The 20,620-nt window shown below is 40.2% G+C and overlaps 1 protein-coding gene across 2 annotated transcripts in view; it reads right to left on the bottom strand.

The window, feature by feature from the left end:
- Positions 1 to 1,570: 1,570 nt before the first annotated feature.
- Positions 1,571 to 20,620, bottom strand: part of EFNA5 (ephrin A5) — a 277,497-nt gene continuing 258,447 nt past the window's right edge. The window contains exons 3-5 of one of the 2 annotated variants that reach the window (XM_081053353.1): positions 8,348 to 8,413; positions 7,855 to 7,935; positions 1,571 to 2,884 (exon numbers count right to left, since the gene is read on the bottom strand). In XM_081053353.1, coding sequence (XP_080909479.1) covers positions 2,763 to 2,884; positions 7,855 to 7,935; positions 8,348 to 8,413 — 269 coding nt within the window. In that variant the 3' untranslated portion in view covers positions 1,571 to 2,762. The remainder of the gene's footprint in view (positions 2,885 to 7,854; positions 7,936 to 8,347; positions 8,414 to 20,620) is intronic. The other variant, XM_081053354.1, reaches the window with a different exon arrangement.

Genomic DNA, 20,620 nt, shown 5'->3' with positions numbered 1-20,620 from the left:
GACATCCTCCAAGCCCCCAGAGGGTTGTAAAAACACCACAAAAGGCCACCAGCACATTTTGGACAAGATGAAAACTGATACCAATCATCTCCTTGAAAACTCCATGGCAAGCACTACCCACGATCACATCACTTATAGGTAGAGAAGCACACTGTCTACTGGTGTGGATAGTCTTGCTAATGTTTTTCTTTACTTAATTTGTAGTAGTATGATGGTGAAGTAAAGGGGTCTAATTTCACTGTGAAAAATGAACGACAGTGGCAGAGAGGGCCGTGAGTAATTATTTCATCATTTGTTAGAGACAAATGCTAGAAAAACCACAGAAGTCACCATTTCTAAAATGATATTAGCACTGCTAATGTAGTTATGACTAATTGGAATCATTACAGGATCATTTGATTTGCTTGTGGTTATAGAACATGCAGTATTATTTTGGTTCTGACTATTGATCCATTTTAGAAGGTATACTCCCCCTCCCCACCCCACCCACCCCAAATCCCACTGGACCAACAAGCCTGTAACTATTAATAAAAAGAAGTAGTACTGGCTATTACTGAGAGTATCGAGCATATAAATAAAGGAAAAAGAATCCAATGCTGTGAACTTTTGTTTCAGTGAAATGGTGGTCGCCTTCTGTGATAACACTCTGCCACTCCAGAGAAGTTCCTGATGTCAGGGGAATAGGACTGATTGCATCTGCGAGGCTGGCAACCCCACTCACTGGTTCCAAGTGAGAACAGATCCAGCAGTAACATCCACTCCCACCGGATTAGGTAAGCCCAGATTACATTTCCACATGTGTGCAGCTCTCCAGGGTGCAGTACCTGTACAGCTGCCTTTCCTTCACATGTTTTTCTAATTCTGAACTACTCATAATTCTTAGCAAATTCCCATTCATGAAATCTGTCCATACATGAAATCTGTCCATAATATGACCCCCCCTTTTTTTACATATACAATTTTTAAATGTATTTTTTAACTGTATTATTTTAAAAAAAAAAACCCTTATTTCTGGAATCCTCCCAATTTTTTCACATCTTACATCATCATTGCATTATTATTATGTTTGTTTGTTTTGAAAGGCATGGTTTCTATTGCTATGTCGTACAATAGCAAACAAGGCAAGATTTCTTTTCCATTTGGTCTGACACTTTTCCCTGTCTGGGCTTTGGAGTTTAAAGTTCATGACAGCCTCACCAGTAGAAACCCCCAAGGCTTGCATTTCCTGGTAACCAACCAGCGGAAACATCCCTTGCTGGCCATGCTAAGATTCTTTAAACAGGGTCATCCTGCATTCTTCTCCTTCTGCCCCCACCCCCACAACGAAACAAGATAGCCCCCCATATATCTAAATGTATCAAGGGATACCACTTTTTCTCACAAGTTTAAATAGGACAAGCATATATACTCACTCTCAGCATAAAGTATATCTAAATAATGTATTTTCTATTCTAGTGGATTTTTAAAAAAATATTTTGTTAAAGTCTTTGGGACTCCATCTTGTTTATCTCCCACTTATAAACACATGTTCCCCCTATGCTTCAGGCTGTGTCAGAAAGGGAAAGAATATAAAATCAACACTTGAATTTTTTTATTTCAAACTTTGGAATTTTTATTCCAAATTTCCCTTTAGCCCTCCCAAGTAGTGCTGACTGACTGTCCGGGTGGCAGGGGTTTGTGTCCGAGCCCCTGGAGTCGTGGAGTGTGGAGCAAAACGTGGGTACTAGGGTGGGAGTCGGGGAAAGGCCACCGCACACTGGCACTCCAGCAAAGCCAAATCACATCTCCTCTGGCCACTGACCTCTTTACCTCGGTACATACTATGCCCCAGAGGAGTATCCAAAGCTATTCCACTGTGTACTCATCAACCTTGGCTTGTCAGCCTCGGGGAAGGTCACTTTAGTCATAAAAATGCCTCTTTGAGTTTCTTTAAAAGACAAAAACAAAAATAGTTGTAGCACCACGGTGATCTATAGTCAAAGGAAAAACAAAACTCTGGTGTACACTGTCCAGTCACCAAAAATATTAGAGGCACTCATACATACATACACCCACCAAACTTCATTGTCTTTGATTTCACACTTGCTCTGTGCTAGCATTCCGACACCCTACCCACCTCCTAGAAAAAAGGCTTCTTTGACGGAGCACAAGTTTTGCTGTCAAGAAGGCTTTAAGACAGGCATCCTAAAAAAAAAAAAAAATAGTCTGAACCTTTCAGAAGCCTGTTCATTGATATACGCCTAGAGGAAATGGTGTAATAGTATATCCATTCTTAATACCTCCCCTCTGGACCTGACACGGTGACATGATGCCCTGCGTGATTAGCTTGCAGACCTGAACGAGAAGGCATAAATATTGGATGGGAGAGGAGAACCCTCCTGGGCCTCACTGTCACTGGCTCTATCTGACACAGTGCACTTACGGAGGTGAGCTCTTAGAGGAGAATGCACAGGAGCTGATGACCACTGGTGTCACTACGACAATTTGGCATTTTCGTCTGGAGTCCATTTAATTTGGAAGGGGTGAGCAAAGTCAAGGGCTGGGGGTGGGGGCGGGGTGGGGGAGGCAGCAACTACTTCAGCCCCCCCGCTGGCCCCCCCAAGTTGTTGCTTAGAATTCAGGCTGAAAGAAAGAAAACCAAAAAAATCTGACATCTGCCAAAAAACCAATCACAAGTCCCTTCTTAGGATGAGCAGTTAGGTGGATCTCTGGTGTTCCAAGACCCTGATGTTTTCTGTGACAGGTGACGGGAGGAGACTGTGCTATAATGTCAAAAGCATCGCCAGGAGGAACAGTAGGATTGCCAAAAGGCGGCTGGGTATCCTTGGTGTTTGTGCCGCGTTCTCGCCGCGGGATGGCTCGGCTGACTCATGTACGGTGTCATCTGTTCAAATAGAAAGAACACATTCCAGTGAGATTTCACATCCTTAATAACTCTCTTGCAGCAGCCTGCTGTTAACAGACCTCGCCACCCTCTGCAAAGTAAGGTAATGAACCTTGTGCCACCATTGACTTTCATGTCTGCATAATCACTCATTATTTACAGCAGACAAAGGAGAGGCAGAGAAAATTGGACTTTCTCAGCCACAGTAACAGTTTCCTTGAAAATCGAGGGGAAGCATTGTGTGCACACTGTAACCTTTGGCACATGAGCTTACTTTGGTTTGCTAGCAGTCAGACACACCTCGCACAAACGTGAGATACCTGAAGGTACCTTTTAAACCCAAGATGCCTTTGAGAAGCAAAAGTAACATGTTTGGGAGTTGGGGCAGTTATTTTGGCATATTAGTGGTTAACAGGAATGGGTGCCCGTCTTTCTCTGTTCAGCACTCCCATAGTATCACTGTTGAATGTCTGGTTGCTGGGAGCCTTGAACTTTCAAATATGAAAAAGTAAATGCCAACACAACAGCGTTTAAAATAAACTCCACATAATGCCCACGAAACTTCAGTGAACCGGTGTGCTTACAATTAGACATCAATTATGGTGCTGCTTCCATTACAGACCCTGTAGCTCCAGGGTTAAGTGACTTGAACTGAACTATTTTTTACTTTTATCAGGCTGAAGCTTGGCACATAAATGATCGTCGTGGACGCAAATCTTCCTCTAAATAAAATGGATTAAATGAGGTAAGCTTCATAACTATCAAGTGTTCTGTGAGGCTGTTCTGACTTGGGCTAGTCTTCCTGATCTGTGTGATTAATAGGCGTAACTTGCAAGCAGGAACATTGCAGTAATTAGTACCCAAAGATAGACTGCAGGCGTCCACGCTATGCTCTCGTATGGCACATCTGTCTTCCTTCCCCCTGGCCAACTTACGCTTTTAGACTATGATCTCTGAACTACATTTTTGGGGTCAACAGGAGGGTTCCGGGGTAGATTTTCAGCATTGGAGGAACCTTCTTGGGGGAGCTCAGCAGTTGTCATCCTGACTTTACTCAATGGTCAGAGAAAACGGTGACAAGTGAGACTTTAGTGGTTATTCTCAATTTTGGAGACCTCAAAGGAACATCCTTAATTATCTCTGAATGGTTCACCTCAAATCCTGTAATGGAATAGCTATCTCTTGGTCTGAACTCATACTTTCATACTGCACAACATGTCCCAACAAGGATGCTTTTTCTTCAGTGGGTGGAGTCACACTCCCTATTATTTGTCCTAAAGTGACCACTTTTCGGCCCCTGCTTCTGATATGCTCATGTGGGCTATTTCTGGTCACCACGTATATGAACTAAGAAACATGTTTTCTCAGCACTGAGTCGTCTGCCCTGGAGGGCTCTTATGCCAGCCTGTCCTCATGTAAAGCTGTTGTAGCCCTCTGCCACATTTGCTCCCCTCTCCTGGCCCTTAGCAAACCTGCATCGCGAGACTATTAGACTAGAAAAGGTTAGGAAGCAGGAATGGGAAGTTAAATGGATGTAGAGGAAAATACAGAGCCCCACATGGTTTAGCAAATACTGGTGGACTCTTCTTGTTTTAGTCCTGCAAAGCTATTGAGTCTATAGTTAATAGGAGGCAGATGTAAATGCCCTTAATAGTCCTGAAATTAAAATCCATATTACTTTCTTAAGAGCACCAATATGTTGTCAATCAGAAGAATCGCGTACTTCAGGCTGAATTGTAAAAGAACCATCTACCCCAAGGACTGCAGAGTTCACTTTGAAATATGACTGATTTATACTCCTGAAATTACATCGGCTGATGGGTTCTTCTCCACCTCATTTTTACTAAGCTGTTACTTAGTCCTCATCCTTGTAAAGGTCGGAAGGGTAAAAGGTACCCCAATGATACTACGTACTCTGCATGAGCCTGAGGGGGGCCTGCATTCTCTGTTGCTCTGGGGTGAATGAACCTTGCAGGACATTGCCAGAAAAGCATTTGTTTTCCGTATAAATGATGCTCAATGTGCTTTTCAGTCCTCTAATCATGGACAGTCTTTGCTATTAGCCTTTTTCTAAGCAACCAACTAGTAAGTAGTACTGTGACACCCTCAAAGGGGACAAATCCATCCATGAGGGCCTCACAGTTCTGCTGTCCTTCCTGCAACACTGGTCCTGGCTAAGGAGTCTATAAAGCGTCCTTTGATTAAACCAGGGCATCCGTGCTGGGAGAGTCTATGTCCCCCAAGAAGCAAAATGAGAAACAGGCTGCTATGTGGGTAAATCTGAACAATTTCAGAGTTCTGAGGAGGAACGTGTAAGCCTAGTCTGTCCCAATAGAAATCGCCCCTGACCACTGGAGAATTTCTAACACTTGTAACAGTGACTGTGTCTTGGAAGAATAGTCCTCTTCAGAAGCCAAATCAAAGTTGGCTTCCTGGCTACAGTATTCCACAATTCGAGGGTTTCGATGGTTAACTAAGCGGACACTCGCAATATTTTGGAGCAGATTATGTGGCATATGTCTGCCCTGTATCATCCTGTATCCCTGATGATAGGAAACTGGCAGGCAGAGTGTGCAGGCAAACAACAAAGACAAACACATTCCAAAGACAGGTGAATTAGTACACATTTCTGAGCACATGCAGTGGGGTCCTTTCAGGCTCCCTGGATTCAGAAAGGCCGGGTCTACACTCAGCCACTCAACACAGTGATGCAGAGCGGCAAGTCTAAATTTTCTGAGGAATAAGGCAAAGTATTCAAATTTAGTATTGCCATTTTTATAGGCAGGGATCATAGCTCAACCTTGTCTTACTGTTTTCAGTGAAGATGCTCACCAGAAAGCTCTAAAAGACAGTCACGACTGGCCAAGGAGCTTTTCCTGCAAGTATACCTATGCATGTCCACTCCCCGACCTCCACACACATTCTCTCTCTGGCTACATTCTGTCAAGCTTTTGCACACCTCCATCAGTTATACGTGCATAGATATGGGGACCATCATGGTTTTAAGCACTCAGTGGAAAACAGCTTGTTTCCCAAAGGACACTGAAATACGCTCGCATATGAATGCATTTCAGTATCGTGCATTTTATCATTAGTTGAATTCAAAGGTAATTTTCCTATTGTCAGAACAGTCCTCAATGTGCCTCTTCATTACCAGAGAAAAACATACTATCTGTTAACGTTTCTAAACACCCTCTTGCTTTCTTGATAGGCAATGGAATTTACCTGGAGATAAGATTGGAAAACTATGCCACCATTCTGTAATAACATGCATGAGAAAATCATAATTCAGGGTAACTTATATTTATAACATGCCTAACTCTGCTGGCCATGCTCTGCATTGACAAAGCCAAGAGGAGGAAGTTCTCTTTATCAACATCTCCAGTAACAGGTAAGAGAATCCTACTTTTATATTAACATTGGAATGGGAGTTGAGAGATCCGAATATTAAACCTGGATCTGTCTTTAGGTGTACGATCTAGACAAGTCTCTGTTAAAAGAGATTCCCATCTAACTCACAGATCCTATGACGGCCCAAGTCCTCAGCTTGTGAGGAGTCTGGTACCTTGAAAAGCCACAGTGATACTTCTAGATTTCCAGGACACAATTAAAATGTCTCCACGTCAGCACTCATACCTTACAGCTTTCTAAAGGGCTAACTGATCCCTGGGAGCCACTAAGGACTCTGAGCGCTTATTGTACACACCTCTCATTTGCTCTCTGGGTAAGATGCCTGCCTTAGAAAAACAAGAACACTTGGGAAACACACCTAACTCCTCCTGTCAGTTACAATGGTGAAAGCTATTGTATGTCCTGAGGCTAAGTTTCCCTAAGGCTCATTGACTGTGTGTCCCAGTAACAACACTCAGAGGAAAAGGGGACCTCACAATACTTTAATTTCTAGGACCATAAGAAAGAGAAGTCCTGCTGCAAATAGATGAAAAAAAGTGTATGTTTACATAAGGGAGAGGGCTAAGATGGAAATAATTGTATTTCCCTTAAGCTTTGAGATGGTCACAAGAGATGGGTGAGGAAAGGAAAGCACTGGGAGATGAGCATACAGGGGACACTGAGGCACACTCCTCAATAAACAATAGCTAGGGAACTCCCACCCCTCACAATCTATAGCTGCATTAAATAATCAGATTGAATTTACAACCAAATGGATAGTTTACCTGTTTTACTGTGTATAGTATGCTACAGTGTAAATGCTTCAATGAGTACTTTTGTGGGTTCTGTTTGTCCTCAGTGATGAGAAAGTCTGGGTGTGTTGTAAGTCAGGAGAAAAAAATCTACCCTGATACTTGTTTTGCCTCAGCAATCGAGGATCACATTGGGCTTGACAGACTACTAAATACATTCGTGGGAACAGCAGGTGTGTGAATTTGTGGTATTAGGGAGGCAACATGGTTATAGTTCTCTAAATCAATTGCTATTGACAACCACAGCACAAATATTTGACATAAAACGAAGTTCTTTAGATCACTTCAGTGATGCATGTGGATTTTTAGAAGAAAACTAAATATGTTGAATTTGTTACTGTTTTGTGCAATAATCTTATTTTATCCATAGATTTGGACATAATATTAAATTTTAGAAGCATATACACAATAGAAAATTGTTCTGTTTTATATGAAAACAGATCCATTAATATTCACAGTGATTCACCAGCATGCTCGGAGGATATGGTAAAAAGTAGTGCGATTTTAGCAGTCTGATGGGGCTTCTACATTAGGATTCTGCATTATATCAAACCCATGTCCAAAAAAGAAAAGTCATATTTTATCTAACATGCACTACACAAAGATACTGGAGGAATGGGAAGGATATAAGTAATATTAGCATTGCTAGCAATGAGCGAAAAGCAGAGCAACTCTAACATGCAAACATGCAGAGAGGAAGAAAGGAAAAAAAGTACTGAAGCACCAGAGAGATGCATTTGTTAAAAGAGATTCTCTAAGCATACTAACCTGCTGGTTCTAATGAATTTTCTACTTTGTCGTTAACATCGAAAACACGATCATGAACACCTATAGTTTTCATACAGCTATCTATAACAAAAATAGAGATAACAGCCAAATAGGTTAGTGAAGACACCCTTCAACTCCCGTTTCTTTTTTTCTATCTCTCTCTATATTTTTTTTCCTTTTACTTAGGAAGAGATTGTTTTACAATCAATGGCATGTATCCAAATGCCAATATTATTCCCATTTGCTGTGCGCGTACAACAGTCTAAGAAACAACAAGTTAGCAACTGCTGTGTACTTAAAATAAAAGCTTCATGAAGAATGATGAGGAAAAAAAATCTGATGAAAACTAAAACATGGATGTTGATATACAAAACAGATACCACACAGGATTTAACAGTTAAAAAAAAAAAAAAGTGTTACCGCTGCGGACCAGACCACACACTAACGCATGCGCAGTGAAGCCGCCCTCTGAAGCTCATTTTGGCGAACTTACTTGTGGGTCTCACAAAGACTTTGAGCTTCAGACAGGACCTTCTTCCATTATCTGGGATTGCAGAGGCTGTGGATAAGACAAAAAGAGAGCAGGAGGGAAAGGAGATAACAGATTATTCTTCGTTTCCAAATGCACACGGTGAGTCTGCAATGCATTCTTTCCTGAACGAGAGGAGCACGCTTTTAATTCTTTCCAGAAGTTAAAACAAAAAAATACGTTTCAGATTGATGTGGACGGCTACAGAAACAGCTACTTTCCTACCCGTTTTCGCTTCAATATAATAAAGACAGAATCATGCAAGAATGTTGGTAATCTACAGAAAATACTGCGGATTTTTATTTCAAAGGCTCTTCCTTTTAACGTGATCTGTTATCAATTTTCTCTAAAATAAGAAGATAATGCGTGAGCCCTCCTGCTTTCACAGAGCTCCTCCTCCTCTACTGCAGGAAAGGGGCCCAGCAGAGCCCAAGGTGAAAGTGCTGGCAGAAACCAATAACAGATAGTTACAAGGCCAACTTAAACATGACCTACTTCTGCTGGGGAAAGCAAAGCTTTGTCTGTCCTGAAAGCCTGTCTGTCAGTGCTTTGCAGGTAATTCAATTAGAGGTTTTACTCAGAACTTGGCTCCACATTCTATATGACTAAACCGAGTCCAGCAACTTCCATCATGCTCTTATAAGTACAATATGCTATTGAGAAAGGACTATGCAATGGTACATTTATTTTTAAAAATTTGCCACAGAGAAGGATGGAATTAATAAAGCGGGCTTTACCAAAACATGACAACATGTTTCAAGTTATAAATCATTTGAGGAAGAAACTTTCTTCTCCTCTTCAAGATAATAAGACTGTAAACTTTCCCTGCATTTGAAAGATTATCTGCCCTCAGTATACACACAGCACATGTCAAAGGGATTTCCAAGGGCTGTAGCACCCTTAAAAATCACATATGTTTACTAATGCATTCTAGAAATGACAAAAATTACAGAAATGAGTGCTGCATACTTTCTTCCCTATGTGTTTGCTTCAAGTGGTTTCTTTGTTCCGAAAAAGCAGATGACATCAATCAAAACACACATGGCTTACAATTCGTTTGGTATTAATACCCTCAGTGACGAAGAGACGATGGGTGTTTGGTGTGCCTTCTCTTTCCTTTATTTTTACCTTTTCCTATTCCTTAAGGGGAGCCCAGGAAACGAAAATGCTGATTTTGCAGGTGAGAGGATTCAAGAAGCAAATTCCAAACTAATTTTACACAAGTCTCCTCATGAAATTCCAGATCCACATCCTTTTAGAGTAGAACTTATAAATTCACCACCTAAAAGACGTCAAGCTGCAAAGAACTCCTAGTGTTGCTCTTCAGCACCTGTTGAAAACTCTTCTAGTTCTAAGACAAAAAAGTATACAGAAGAGATGTTTTCGGCCCTCCCCATCTCCCCCATTCATTCTGACAAGCAGTTAAGAAGTGTTAACAGCTGGCTTTGCTGTAGGCTTTCATTAAATCAAAGTCGGAAAAACTCCCTCTACTGACATTTACAGTAACTGGTGTGTTATTTAGGGCACAATATTTGCACTCTGTGGTTTGATCCAGGAAATGGTGTCCTTCCTGTGGACCCCAACTGCAAATGTGCATGTCACAAATACGGTACACATAGGTGACTCCGATTCACTACGAAAACCATGGGTTCTTGAGAGTTTCTGTCTTATTCATGAGAGGTGGAGTGGAAAAGTGACACACAGATATTTACACTGCCGTTCTACAGATTTCTGAGCTGAGATGAACTCACTTTTGAACTTGATTTGCACTGATTTTACCGAGACACGGGAAGAGATTAACAGGCTCAAGGCAGAATCAAATGTTTAATTGTTTTAGTGGGGGAACTTCTTGGAATGAGTACAGTCTTTCAGATTTATATGTAGGAGAAATCCTATAAATCCAGGACATAAAAATCATTGTAAGTTGCCCAGGAAAAACTGAGGAGTTCTCTCATCAGCTCTCAAAGAGGGACAATTTGCCTCAGCTATTGAATGAGCTACATTCTTTTGTGAATTCATGTAAAATGTAATACTTATACTTACGTAAAATAAAAACCTCTCCTTCCCATCAAACTTCTCCATTAGTTCCTCATCTCTCTAACACTGGAAAAGTAACAATGATAACGTGACTGACACCTTATGGTACTGTTTGACTATATTATACGCTAATCCTTAGAAAAATTGATGAACAAAGACTAATAAACATAATGTGAATACACAATGCAGATTACATTAAATCAGTTGACTCTACAACCTGACCTGATCTCATAAAGTAAAATCTTAACCCTTAGAGCCAACCTGAGAGGGTGTGCCTTGCTAGGTTAGCATAGCTTGGGTTCCTTATTTACCACACTGAAAAAGAAAACCAAAAAGCATAAAAAAGTTTTTAAATGCTTTTTTATCCTAAAAAAGTTTTTAAATGCTTTTTTATCCATTTATCAGCAAAACTCAATGTTTTATGCTTTAAAAAGTGAGAGTGTGGCTTTATTCCATATTACGTTTTCGGTTTCTGAACCCCACAGTCCTTGGCTGACTGACGTAGGATGCTTTTATACCACTTACAAATATAGGTTACTAATTATTAGTAATATTTGAAGGTATGAGTGCTCTACTAGTCACAAGTAAGCAAAAAGCAGAGAATTGAGCATTAAAAATACAAAATAACAGATGCATTGAAAATGTAATATTCACAAAGAAATCCTCTCAGAATCAATATGAGGAAAAGAATTGAACATGGGTGTGAGGGAATAAAAACTTAAAATGTGCTTGGCTTTTGTCAGAAGGTCAGTATTAATATCCTTATGATTCTACAGATATCACTATATAATGACCAACATTATCTTAGTTAAAACAATTTTATATTTTAGTTCTTATGCTGCTTTCCATAGAAAATTAATAATGAACATTTGAAAACGGATGATTAATTACTAAACATGTATTATACTGGGGGTGCCAAAAAATGTTTACACATTTTAAGAGATGTTATCTATGCTCAAGCAGTAGTTCACTGTAAACAGAAGTGTCCGGACACTGATGGTAACCACTTTGAGCACCTCTTGTAATTGCAGAAGTCAAACGTGACTTGTATTCATCTTTTGTCATTGGTATATATTATTACAAGGAATAGTTTTTTTTCCTTTTTTTAAGATGTGTATACTTTTTTTTTGGCATCCTCTGTATATTACTACAGCTTCATCCATCCATCCATTCAAATGCTTTTAAAATTCCTACTGTGTGCCAGTTACCCTATTAGGTGCTGCGGATACAAAGATTTATGGAACAGACGGCTCCTATTCTTGCACTGTGCTTTTTCCAGCTGGGGACATAAATAAAAATGACAGTTTAGGGCACCAGCAAGGATCCATGTGATAACTGAGGTCTGCATGAATTGCAAGCCCAGCTTTGGGCAGGGAGTTAGCTTATCTGGGAGGGAGAGGGTGTCACACACATGTTTAGCAGAGGGAATTTTACTGAGGCTTTACAGGTCCTCCAGAAGCTAACCAATAGCAACTGGGACAAAAGAATGAACACATTTCATCCCTAAGTTCCCAAACTGGAGGTTTAGCAACCAAGAAGAAGTATTAACCTGCAATAGGTAAAGAAAACCTAGATCTGAACTCTTCCTATAAAGGTATATGGATTTTCTCATAGAATTTGTCAAATTAAAATGAGAAATTCAACTCGTGTCTTAAACATGTGTCACACAATCCAAAGCCATATCCCTTTACTCAGTTTACTACTGAAAATGTACATTTGGAGTCAGGGAGCTGAGTGTAGGGACATGGGGACCATTAATACAAATACACCCTCCCACTCCATGATCTTAACAGCAACTTTATAAATCAATCCATAGGGTCCCTTCCCCACTAATGAGCTGCAAAGTACCAATCAAAACCTTACAACACATAATGAAATATAACCTGGGGGCCCTCTGGTTCTCTATTTAGAGTATCCTGCTAATAAGGCTGCGAGGGCTACTTATCTTCATTCTGTTCCCATGACTTCAGACAGGGGCTGTACCTTCAGCCCTTCCTGAAAACCCATTTCCTTGGTCTCCTGGGGCTCAGGTGTGCCCTGCTCAGCACTGTGCAGCCTATTTGATACATAAAGGGGACCACATTCAATGCCCCAAAGCAGTACTTCCAAAACCTGTATTTAGGATTGCAAATATATGGGATCTTCACGTCACAATTCACTCGAGGCCTCTCAGTCAGATATGGCAAGAGAATACTGCCATGGTGCTTGCGGTAGGCAGCTTCTGACCTGCCTTCAGTCGTCCCCACCTCCATGTGTGCTCCATTTGTGTACTCCCCTCCCCTGGAGAGTGGGCTGGACTGAGTTTCTGGCTTCTAATGAGCAGAATTCAGTAAAAGTGATGGGGTGTCACTTCTGTGATTATATTGCAAATAACTGGCCTCCCTCTTGCTAGCTCTCTTTCTCTCTCTCTCTTTCTCTCTCTCTCTCTCTCTCTCTCTCTCTCTCAGTCTCTCTTGAGGTGCTGTATTGTGAGAGGCTCATGTGGCAAGGACCTGAAGGGAGACGTCCAGCCAAGAGTGAGCCTGCAAGAGCAGGCAACAACCTGCAAGCAACTGAGTCCAACCACGTGAGTGATCTAGAATGAGAATCCTTCTCAGCTGAGCCTGGGGCTGACTGTCGCCTGGTGAGAGGACCCAGCTAAGCGGCCCCTGCAGTCCTCACCCACAGACACTGTGAAATAATAAATGCTGTCTTAGCCACAAATTTGGGGGTCATTTGTGACTTGTGCTAACGGTTACGAAGCTATATATAAACAACTCCATGCAATCAAAGACTTCCCACGCTGACGTGGGATTTGAGGACAGAGGCACTGCTATGTACTCTGCTAAAAGCCCTCCTGGCCCTCGCTCCCACCCAGCAGCTCCTGCCTTATTCTGCTGCCTTGTCTAAACAACTGCATCCCCTACTAGTTTACTTCTCGAGCTACTGTTACAAGGTCACTTAAAATAGGCCCCGAAGAGTGGTAATTACAAACTGCTGTGCTGTTGAGGAAATACTACAAGACATATCTATTTGTTTTCACTCCAGCATTTAAAAACCTGTTTTTCACTTTCTGTCCCTTGCCACTTCGTTTGTTTTTGCTAATGCAGTCAATGTGTGCTGTCCTTGCAATTAGCATGATGTCTCCCTTTAACTTCAAATCACCAGGTAAACTTAAATGAGCTTTCATAAAAAATGTAAACTCAAATCATAAGAGGCAATGCCGTTTGTCAAATATGAGAAATAGAATGTAAAGGTGAGCTTAAAAAGACCTGAACTAAAAGAACTTTATAATGAGTTAAAACTTCATATCAAAAAACTCTTATCAGTTATCTTTTCCACAGGCTATAAAGTTGAATACATACATTATGAGATTTCAAACAACTCTCAAATAATCAAGGTAACAAACATTCTTCTTCATAAAGGACCGGAAGTCTGGTGGGAAAGGGGTGAGACTCTATTTTTTTCACATTTTCAGGCCCAATACTATTAGTCAACTTTAACATCTCTGCCTAACCTTATTAATCCTCAAATCTTAATTCCAAAAGCCCAAATACCTCTCCTTTTCTGTGTCTCTTGTCAATCTGGATACTTTGAGAAGTTTTATTTTTAAGAACAGTCAGCTGCTTTCTTCTTTTTAAAGAAATGAGAGTGTGTGGAAGCATTAAAAATGCAGTTTTCCATTATGTTTGCCACATGCAATATTTCTCAATTTGTGCAAGTCAAAAGATAGGCTATTATTTGTTAGCAGAGCCCAGTTTTTCTTTTGTAGGATTCATGTGGTTTAACATACAACACAGTTATATGCAAATTAGAGAGGTAATGGTGGAATTAAGCATTAATATTCCTTTCACAATAAATGCTGAAAAAATAAAGCCCATTTAAATAAATGGTACTACTGCAAATGTCTTCTATAATTTAATGAATCAATAAAATCTATTTTGTGTATGTGGGTAGAGGGTGGGAAACAGAAGTGGTGGGAATAGGACAGAGCTTAACCAAAGCCAAATGGACTTCTTGGAAAATGGTTACCACACCCTCAGAAAAAGTCTTAAAACAAAAGTTAGGCCTCTTGTTAGGAAAGAATAATGCAGCAACAATTTGCAACTGGCTATCTGCCCCTTTTTGAAAACAGCACACCACCTATTTTCAGATGGAGAACAAAATCGCCGGTTATGACGGAGAACATCTCACCCTTCTACCTTTTGAGATTTAAAAGTCTCATGTTTTAATATCCTGCTCTTGGCCCCAGGTTTATCAAACTTGCGTCCTAAGGGCACCCACAGCAGCTGGCTCCATTTGCTCACACATTTCATCTCGCACAGCCCACAGGGTCACCAGACTTAACTCACGGGCAGGTTAAGGTCAAAGTCCCAGATGTAAAACTTGAAAATGAGGTTACTAAGGAAAGGTGGAAGCTTTGGCGAAATCTAAAATATCATGTAAATAGTAGATATTTTGATATGGCTCTGGGCTGTTTCTTTTTTTAAAAAAACTAGAAAAGGAAGACGGGTGTGTTTCCAACAATATAATAAGGGTAAAACAATGTTCTCGGCAAGCTAAAACTTGGTTTCAATACCAGGGAACTGTAACAGAGACAAATAATTAGAGTAAAGTTCAGGGCAAGGGAAGTAAAATAAGTTCCAGCTGTGCAGCCTCAGACAAAAGAGAAAACCCGAGGTACCACCATGCCTCCACGGCTCTCCCCCCATCTCTCTACCCCCTTAGGCAAAGTTCTCACTGCAAATGCTAATTTAAGTATTATTTAAATTCCAGCAGCTAAGCCTCAGTAGATCAATTACTTTCTCTTAGCAACCTCAAATAAATGGCTGAGGACAAGTTCCTTTCCACCGATTTGTAGGAATAAACAAATAGGACATTATTGTGCTTTTGTACATATTTATATGAAGTATGGGCAAACTTTTACATGCATTTTAAAGCTCAGTGACAGCAAACTTGTTTCCACTGCTTACTGAATGAGCACATACGACTTGTCCCATATATTTTGATATCTATTAAGGCATGACCAAAAATAACCTGGATTTCAGAGAATGCTTTTTAAATCTCCTCTATAAGAAACATTTCTAATTCTTGTTCAGGAAAATTCAAGTCAGTTTAAATCTGAGATTCGGAACATCTAGACTTTATCTCCTTCCATGATGTGATTGGAGAAATCCAGTCCACATAGACACGGAAAGCAAGAAACATTTAGATATCATTATAGTTAACGAAACCCTAAACAAGGAGATACAGTCAAGTCCCTTATTGGCTATTTTACTATTTAAAAACAAAGTCACGGAACATCATTGAACAGTTAGGAAAAAATTAGTTTCTTATTAGTGTAACTATTTTCTGAGATCTGGGCTTGCCTGAGGCCACACTATTGAAATGACAGTCCCAGGCCATTACGGTCAGATAGTTCTTTTTCTCTCATTTGTAGTAATTTGGTGACTTTTACCTGCTGTACCAGATAGGTATAATCTGACAAAAGAAAACAGATAAGCAGAGTGATTCATTTACAAAAACTTCTCTTCAGCTAGAAGCCACGGAATAAAAATACTAACAATAAAAACAAAAATTCAGACAAAAGGCAGAATTCCTAGAATCCCAGAGAGGAACTGTTTGTATTATTCTTCCCCACATGCTCTTGGTATCACCTCCTTGTGTCATATGCTAGTGGATTGACTATTAACTGGGAAGTAAAGAAAGCTACAAATCCCATTACTCATTTGTGTAGTACTAAGAGAAGCAATGTTATCATGTAACACTAATGTAGTGTGACAGTACATTACTAATAAATCGTCAAGTTAATACAATTTGAAGAAACTCCTAGAAAAAAGTTAGTATTTCTTTGAACCTTTCCTATCCACCTTGATGCTTATCTTCCTTGGTGAGAGGTTTTAGAAGGGACTGGTGTAGTGGTTTGAGTGCATAATGATGAACTTTCTCCGTGGTTCACACATTTGTTCTGACTTATTTTGTGCCTTCTGGCCAGCTGCTTAAACCCACCCAGACCTCGTTTTCTCTGACTTTGGTTTCTCTGGCCTTCCCCTCTTGAAAAAATATTTAAGTATGACCTACTTTAGAGGGGCACTAAACTTTTATATTGCACTTGGAAACTCAAGTGACAGATCCCTATGGATCTAGAATACCATGTCACTACTCCACAGATTAATATCATCAGCTATGTCCGTATTGCTCCTTCTGCCCGGCAGTTTCCCTAAGCAAGCAATCTCTAGGTCTGAGTACAAATTTGTAGGAGGGAGAGGGGATTAGGTTAGGGAGAGTTGGGATAAAAAATTATTTATGAGTCATAAGGAAAAGTACAACCCTTTATTTCTAGCCTAAATTAGAAAAAAAACTAGATTTTATCATAGTTTTGTGTGTGTGGTGAAGGGCTTTCTGTGAGGATGCGAACTGAAGCTGGGGTGAGAATTCAGAGAATTAGAAAGGGCATTGGAAGACTCAGGTTCTGTGAGTTCTTTTTTAATCCACGTTAACAGTGTGAGCATGTCCCTATTTTAGAAGGATGCTGCCCAACAGTGAGGACATAAATCGGGCGGAGAAGCAAGCAGGCTCGGAGGTGAGACCACCTTTGCAGCCGCACAGGCTGTTACAGCAATGGCGTTCAATAAAACCAGCTGGAGGTGGGTGCAGACACTGTACCATGCCCGCACCAGTCTGTGGGTACTGGGCTGCTGGGAATGGTACCTAATCCTGTCTCCAATATTCTTTTGCATCATATTTGGATAAATATCTTGTTTACACAAATCAATTACTTCTTCAGTTGTTTTTCTTAGCCTGTAGGCCTCATTCTCCCCAGTGTCTCCCATTTCTGGTGGTAAGGTAAGTATCTAGACAGGTGTAGCCACTCCTTTGGAGTGCAAGCCCCTAACAGAAGCCTAGAGAACTGAACAAATTAATTTCTCTCTTTAGAAAGCTAAGTTCTAAAAAGGAGGGAGTCATTTAGGTACCAGAATTGTCTATCTTGCTTCACACCAAAACTGCTCTCCTTGATGAAGATTATATGTTGCCAGAGTGAATAAATGCAATGATAGGGACTAAATTATATTTGCTCTGGGTGTCTGACTAGCACCATTTCCAATCAAGTTAATGGCTGTGCAATGCAGGGCCTCACCCCACAGAACAGCAGCTGGGGTCGTCCATACTCTGCCCCCAACTTTGATTTCCTTCTTTCTGTCTCCTACTCTTTCCCCTACTTCAATCCATATCAATAGCAACAATATTTCCTCCCAGAACCTCGCCCTCTCCCTTCTGTGACCTTCCCCTTTGCCTCTCAAGATCCCAGCTCCCTCTGGCCACGTGCGCTATTTCACTATTTCTTCAACACGATAACCCTCTCTTAGGTACTTGCACCAATTTGTGTCTGTCCCCTTAACAGCACGTCCCCGCTACTGTTTTGCTGTTACAGCGCATCTCTGCTACTGGAGGTTTGAGCTCCCTGTAGGCAGAAGCCATGCAGGGTTCTCAGTTCTGAGAATTCACTGCTTTTGTTCACAACGTGTTCAATTAAGATTTGAGGAATGAATCTACAGGTAAAAAAAAAATAAATCTGTGTATCTGCGACATGATTTGTTGAGCAAACATAAACCAAAACTCACGTTTAAAATAAGAAAAGAAAAACAAACAGAGGAGTGATGGCAAATGTCAAAGAAAAATTTTTTTAAACCCTCCTTCCCTGGAAGGTTCCCCTCCCTTCTCTGCTGACTCCTTCTTATGGAATGATCTTGGAAACTGTGACCTAATAATCAGCCAAGGCCCGGAGCGACGTACAAAATTCAAACGTATCATTTTCATATCTGTGAGGATGTGGTTGCAAGAGATAAGAAATACATGAAAGGAATCTGGGTATCTTCAGAGCCAAAAATTTGCAGAAGCTCATCAAATGATCAGCCTGTGTAGGGTGGCAAGCCCCTCCAGTACACAGGAGAACAAAGACAAGGTGATGCTAGAATCGAGTGGCTTCTTCACGTAAGGACAGGAAAGTGACATTGGGGTGATCAATCATGATCAGAGGTAAGGGTGAGGCCATCCTGGCTGCAATACTCTAGTCATTCAGAAGCCTGGCAAGGTTAAAGAGCCTCAAATGTTACATGAGGACCTAACCCCCCAAATTGCTACGGGATATAAATCGACTCAGCCACAGCTAAGTTTAAAAATTAACTACATAGGAGGGAATGGAACCAAATATTCAAACTATTGAAAGAGAGAAATTATGAGCCAAGAATAATATATCCAGCAAAGATCTCCTTTAGATATGAAGGAGGAATAAAGACTTTTCCAGACATCCAGAAGCCGAGGGAATTTTCTAATACACGACCTGCACTACAAGAAATACTAAAGGAGGCTATTAGACCACCATCAACAGGGACAACTTGTGGCAACCAAAACATAAAAAGGGGGAGAGTAAAGGCCTGAACTGGAATATGGGAATAGAGAAAGTAAGCGTGCTGAAGAAAACTGGAAGACTCCAAATATCAAACTTTCTTTTACATAAACTTAAGGGTAACCACTCAAAAAACATCCAGGACTGAAATATATACTGTAATAAAAGAAGAAACAGAGGGAAACATCATAGAATACCACCACACAGAAATAATAGACAACAATAAAAAGGCAAAGAAACAATGGAGACACAGACTTACCAGAAAACTAAAGATAGAATGACAGAAAATCCTCACATATCAATAATCACCCTAAATGTAAATGGACTGAACTCACCAATAAAGAGACACAGAGTAGCAGATTGGATCAAAAAACTAAACCCAACCATATGCTGTCTACAAGAGACACATCTCAGCTACAAGGACAAGCATAGACTCAAAGTGAAAGGGTGGAAATTGACACTCCAAGCAAATGGTACCCAGAGAAAATCAGGTGTAGCCATTATGATTTCCGATGAAACAGACTTCAGGGTGAAAAAGGTAACAAGAGACAAAGGTGGACATTTCATAATGGTAAAGGGGACTATACAACAAGAAGACATAACAGTCATCAATATTTATGCCCCCATCAGGGAGCACCGAAATATCCAAGCAACTACTAACAGAACTAAAGGGAGAAATTGACCAAAACACAATTATACTAGGGGACTTAAATACATCATTGACAGCTATGGATAGATCATCCAAACAGAATATAAATAACGAAATAGCAGCCCTAAATGACACATTAGATGAAATGGACATAATTGACATATATAGAGCACTTCATCCTAAAACATCAGACTATACATTCTTTTCTAGTGTACATGGAACATTCTCAAGGATAGACCATATATTGGGACATAAAATCAGCCTCAGCAAATTTAAGAAGATTGAAATCATACCAAGCATATTCTCTGATCACAAGGCTTTGAAATTGGATATCAACTGCAAAAAGAAAGCAGGAAAAAACACAAATACATGGAGATTAAACAACATACTTTTAAAGAATGACTGGGTCAAAGAAGAAATTAGAGGAGAGCTCAAAAGATACATAGAAACAAATGACAATGAAAATACATCCTACCAAAATTTTTGGGATGCAGCGAAAGCAGTTTTAAGAGGGAAATTTATATCATTACAGGCCTATCTCAAGAAACAAGAAAAATCCCAAATAAATAACCTCATGTTACACCTTAAAGAACTAGAAAAAGAAGAACAAGCGAAACCCAAGGTCAGCAGAAGAAAGGAGATAACAAAAATCAGAGCAGAACTAAATCAAATAGAGAACAAAAACAACAGAAAAAATTAATGTGACAAAGAGCTGGTTCTTTGAAAAGATTAACAAAATTGACAAACCCTTGGCTAGACTCACTAAGATAAAAAGAAAGAAGACACTAATAGCAAAATCAGAAATGAAAAAGGGGATGTTATCACGGACACCACAGAAATACAAAGGATTATCCAAGAATACTATGAAGGACTATATGCCACCAAATTCAATAACCTAGAAGAAATGGACAAGTGCTTAGAAACACATAGCCTTCCAAGGCTGAATCATGAAGAACTGGAAAATCTAAACAGGCCGATCACCAGTAACGAAATTGAATCAGTCATCAAAAACCTTCCCAAAATCAAAACTCCTGGACCAGATGGCTTCACTAGTGAATTCTACCAAACCTTCAAAGAGGATCTAATACCAATCCTGCTCAAACTCTTCCAAAAAATTGAAGAAGAGTCAGTACTCCCTAACTCATTTTATGAGGCCAACATTACC

Source organism: Rhinolophus hipposideros, assembly GCF_964194185.1.
Source record: "Rhinolophus hipposideros genome assembly, chromosome: 7".
Taxonomy (NCBI): domain Eukaryota; kingdom Metazoa; phylum Chordata; class Mammalia; order Chiroptera; family Rhinolophidae; genus Rhinolophus; species Rhinolophus hipposideros.
Note: the sequence above shows the minus strand (reverse complement) of the source record. Positions and strands in the feature narration are given on the sequence as shown.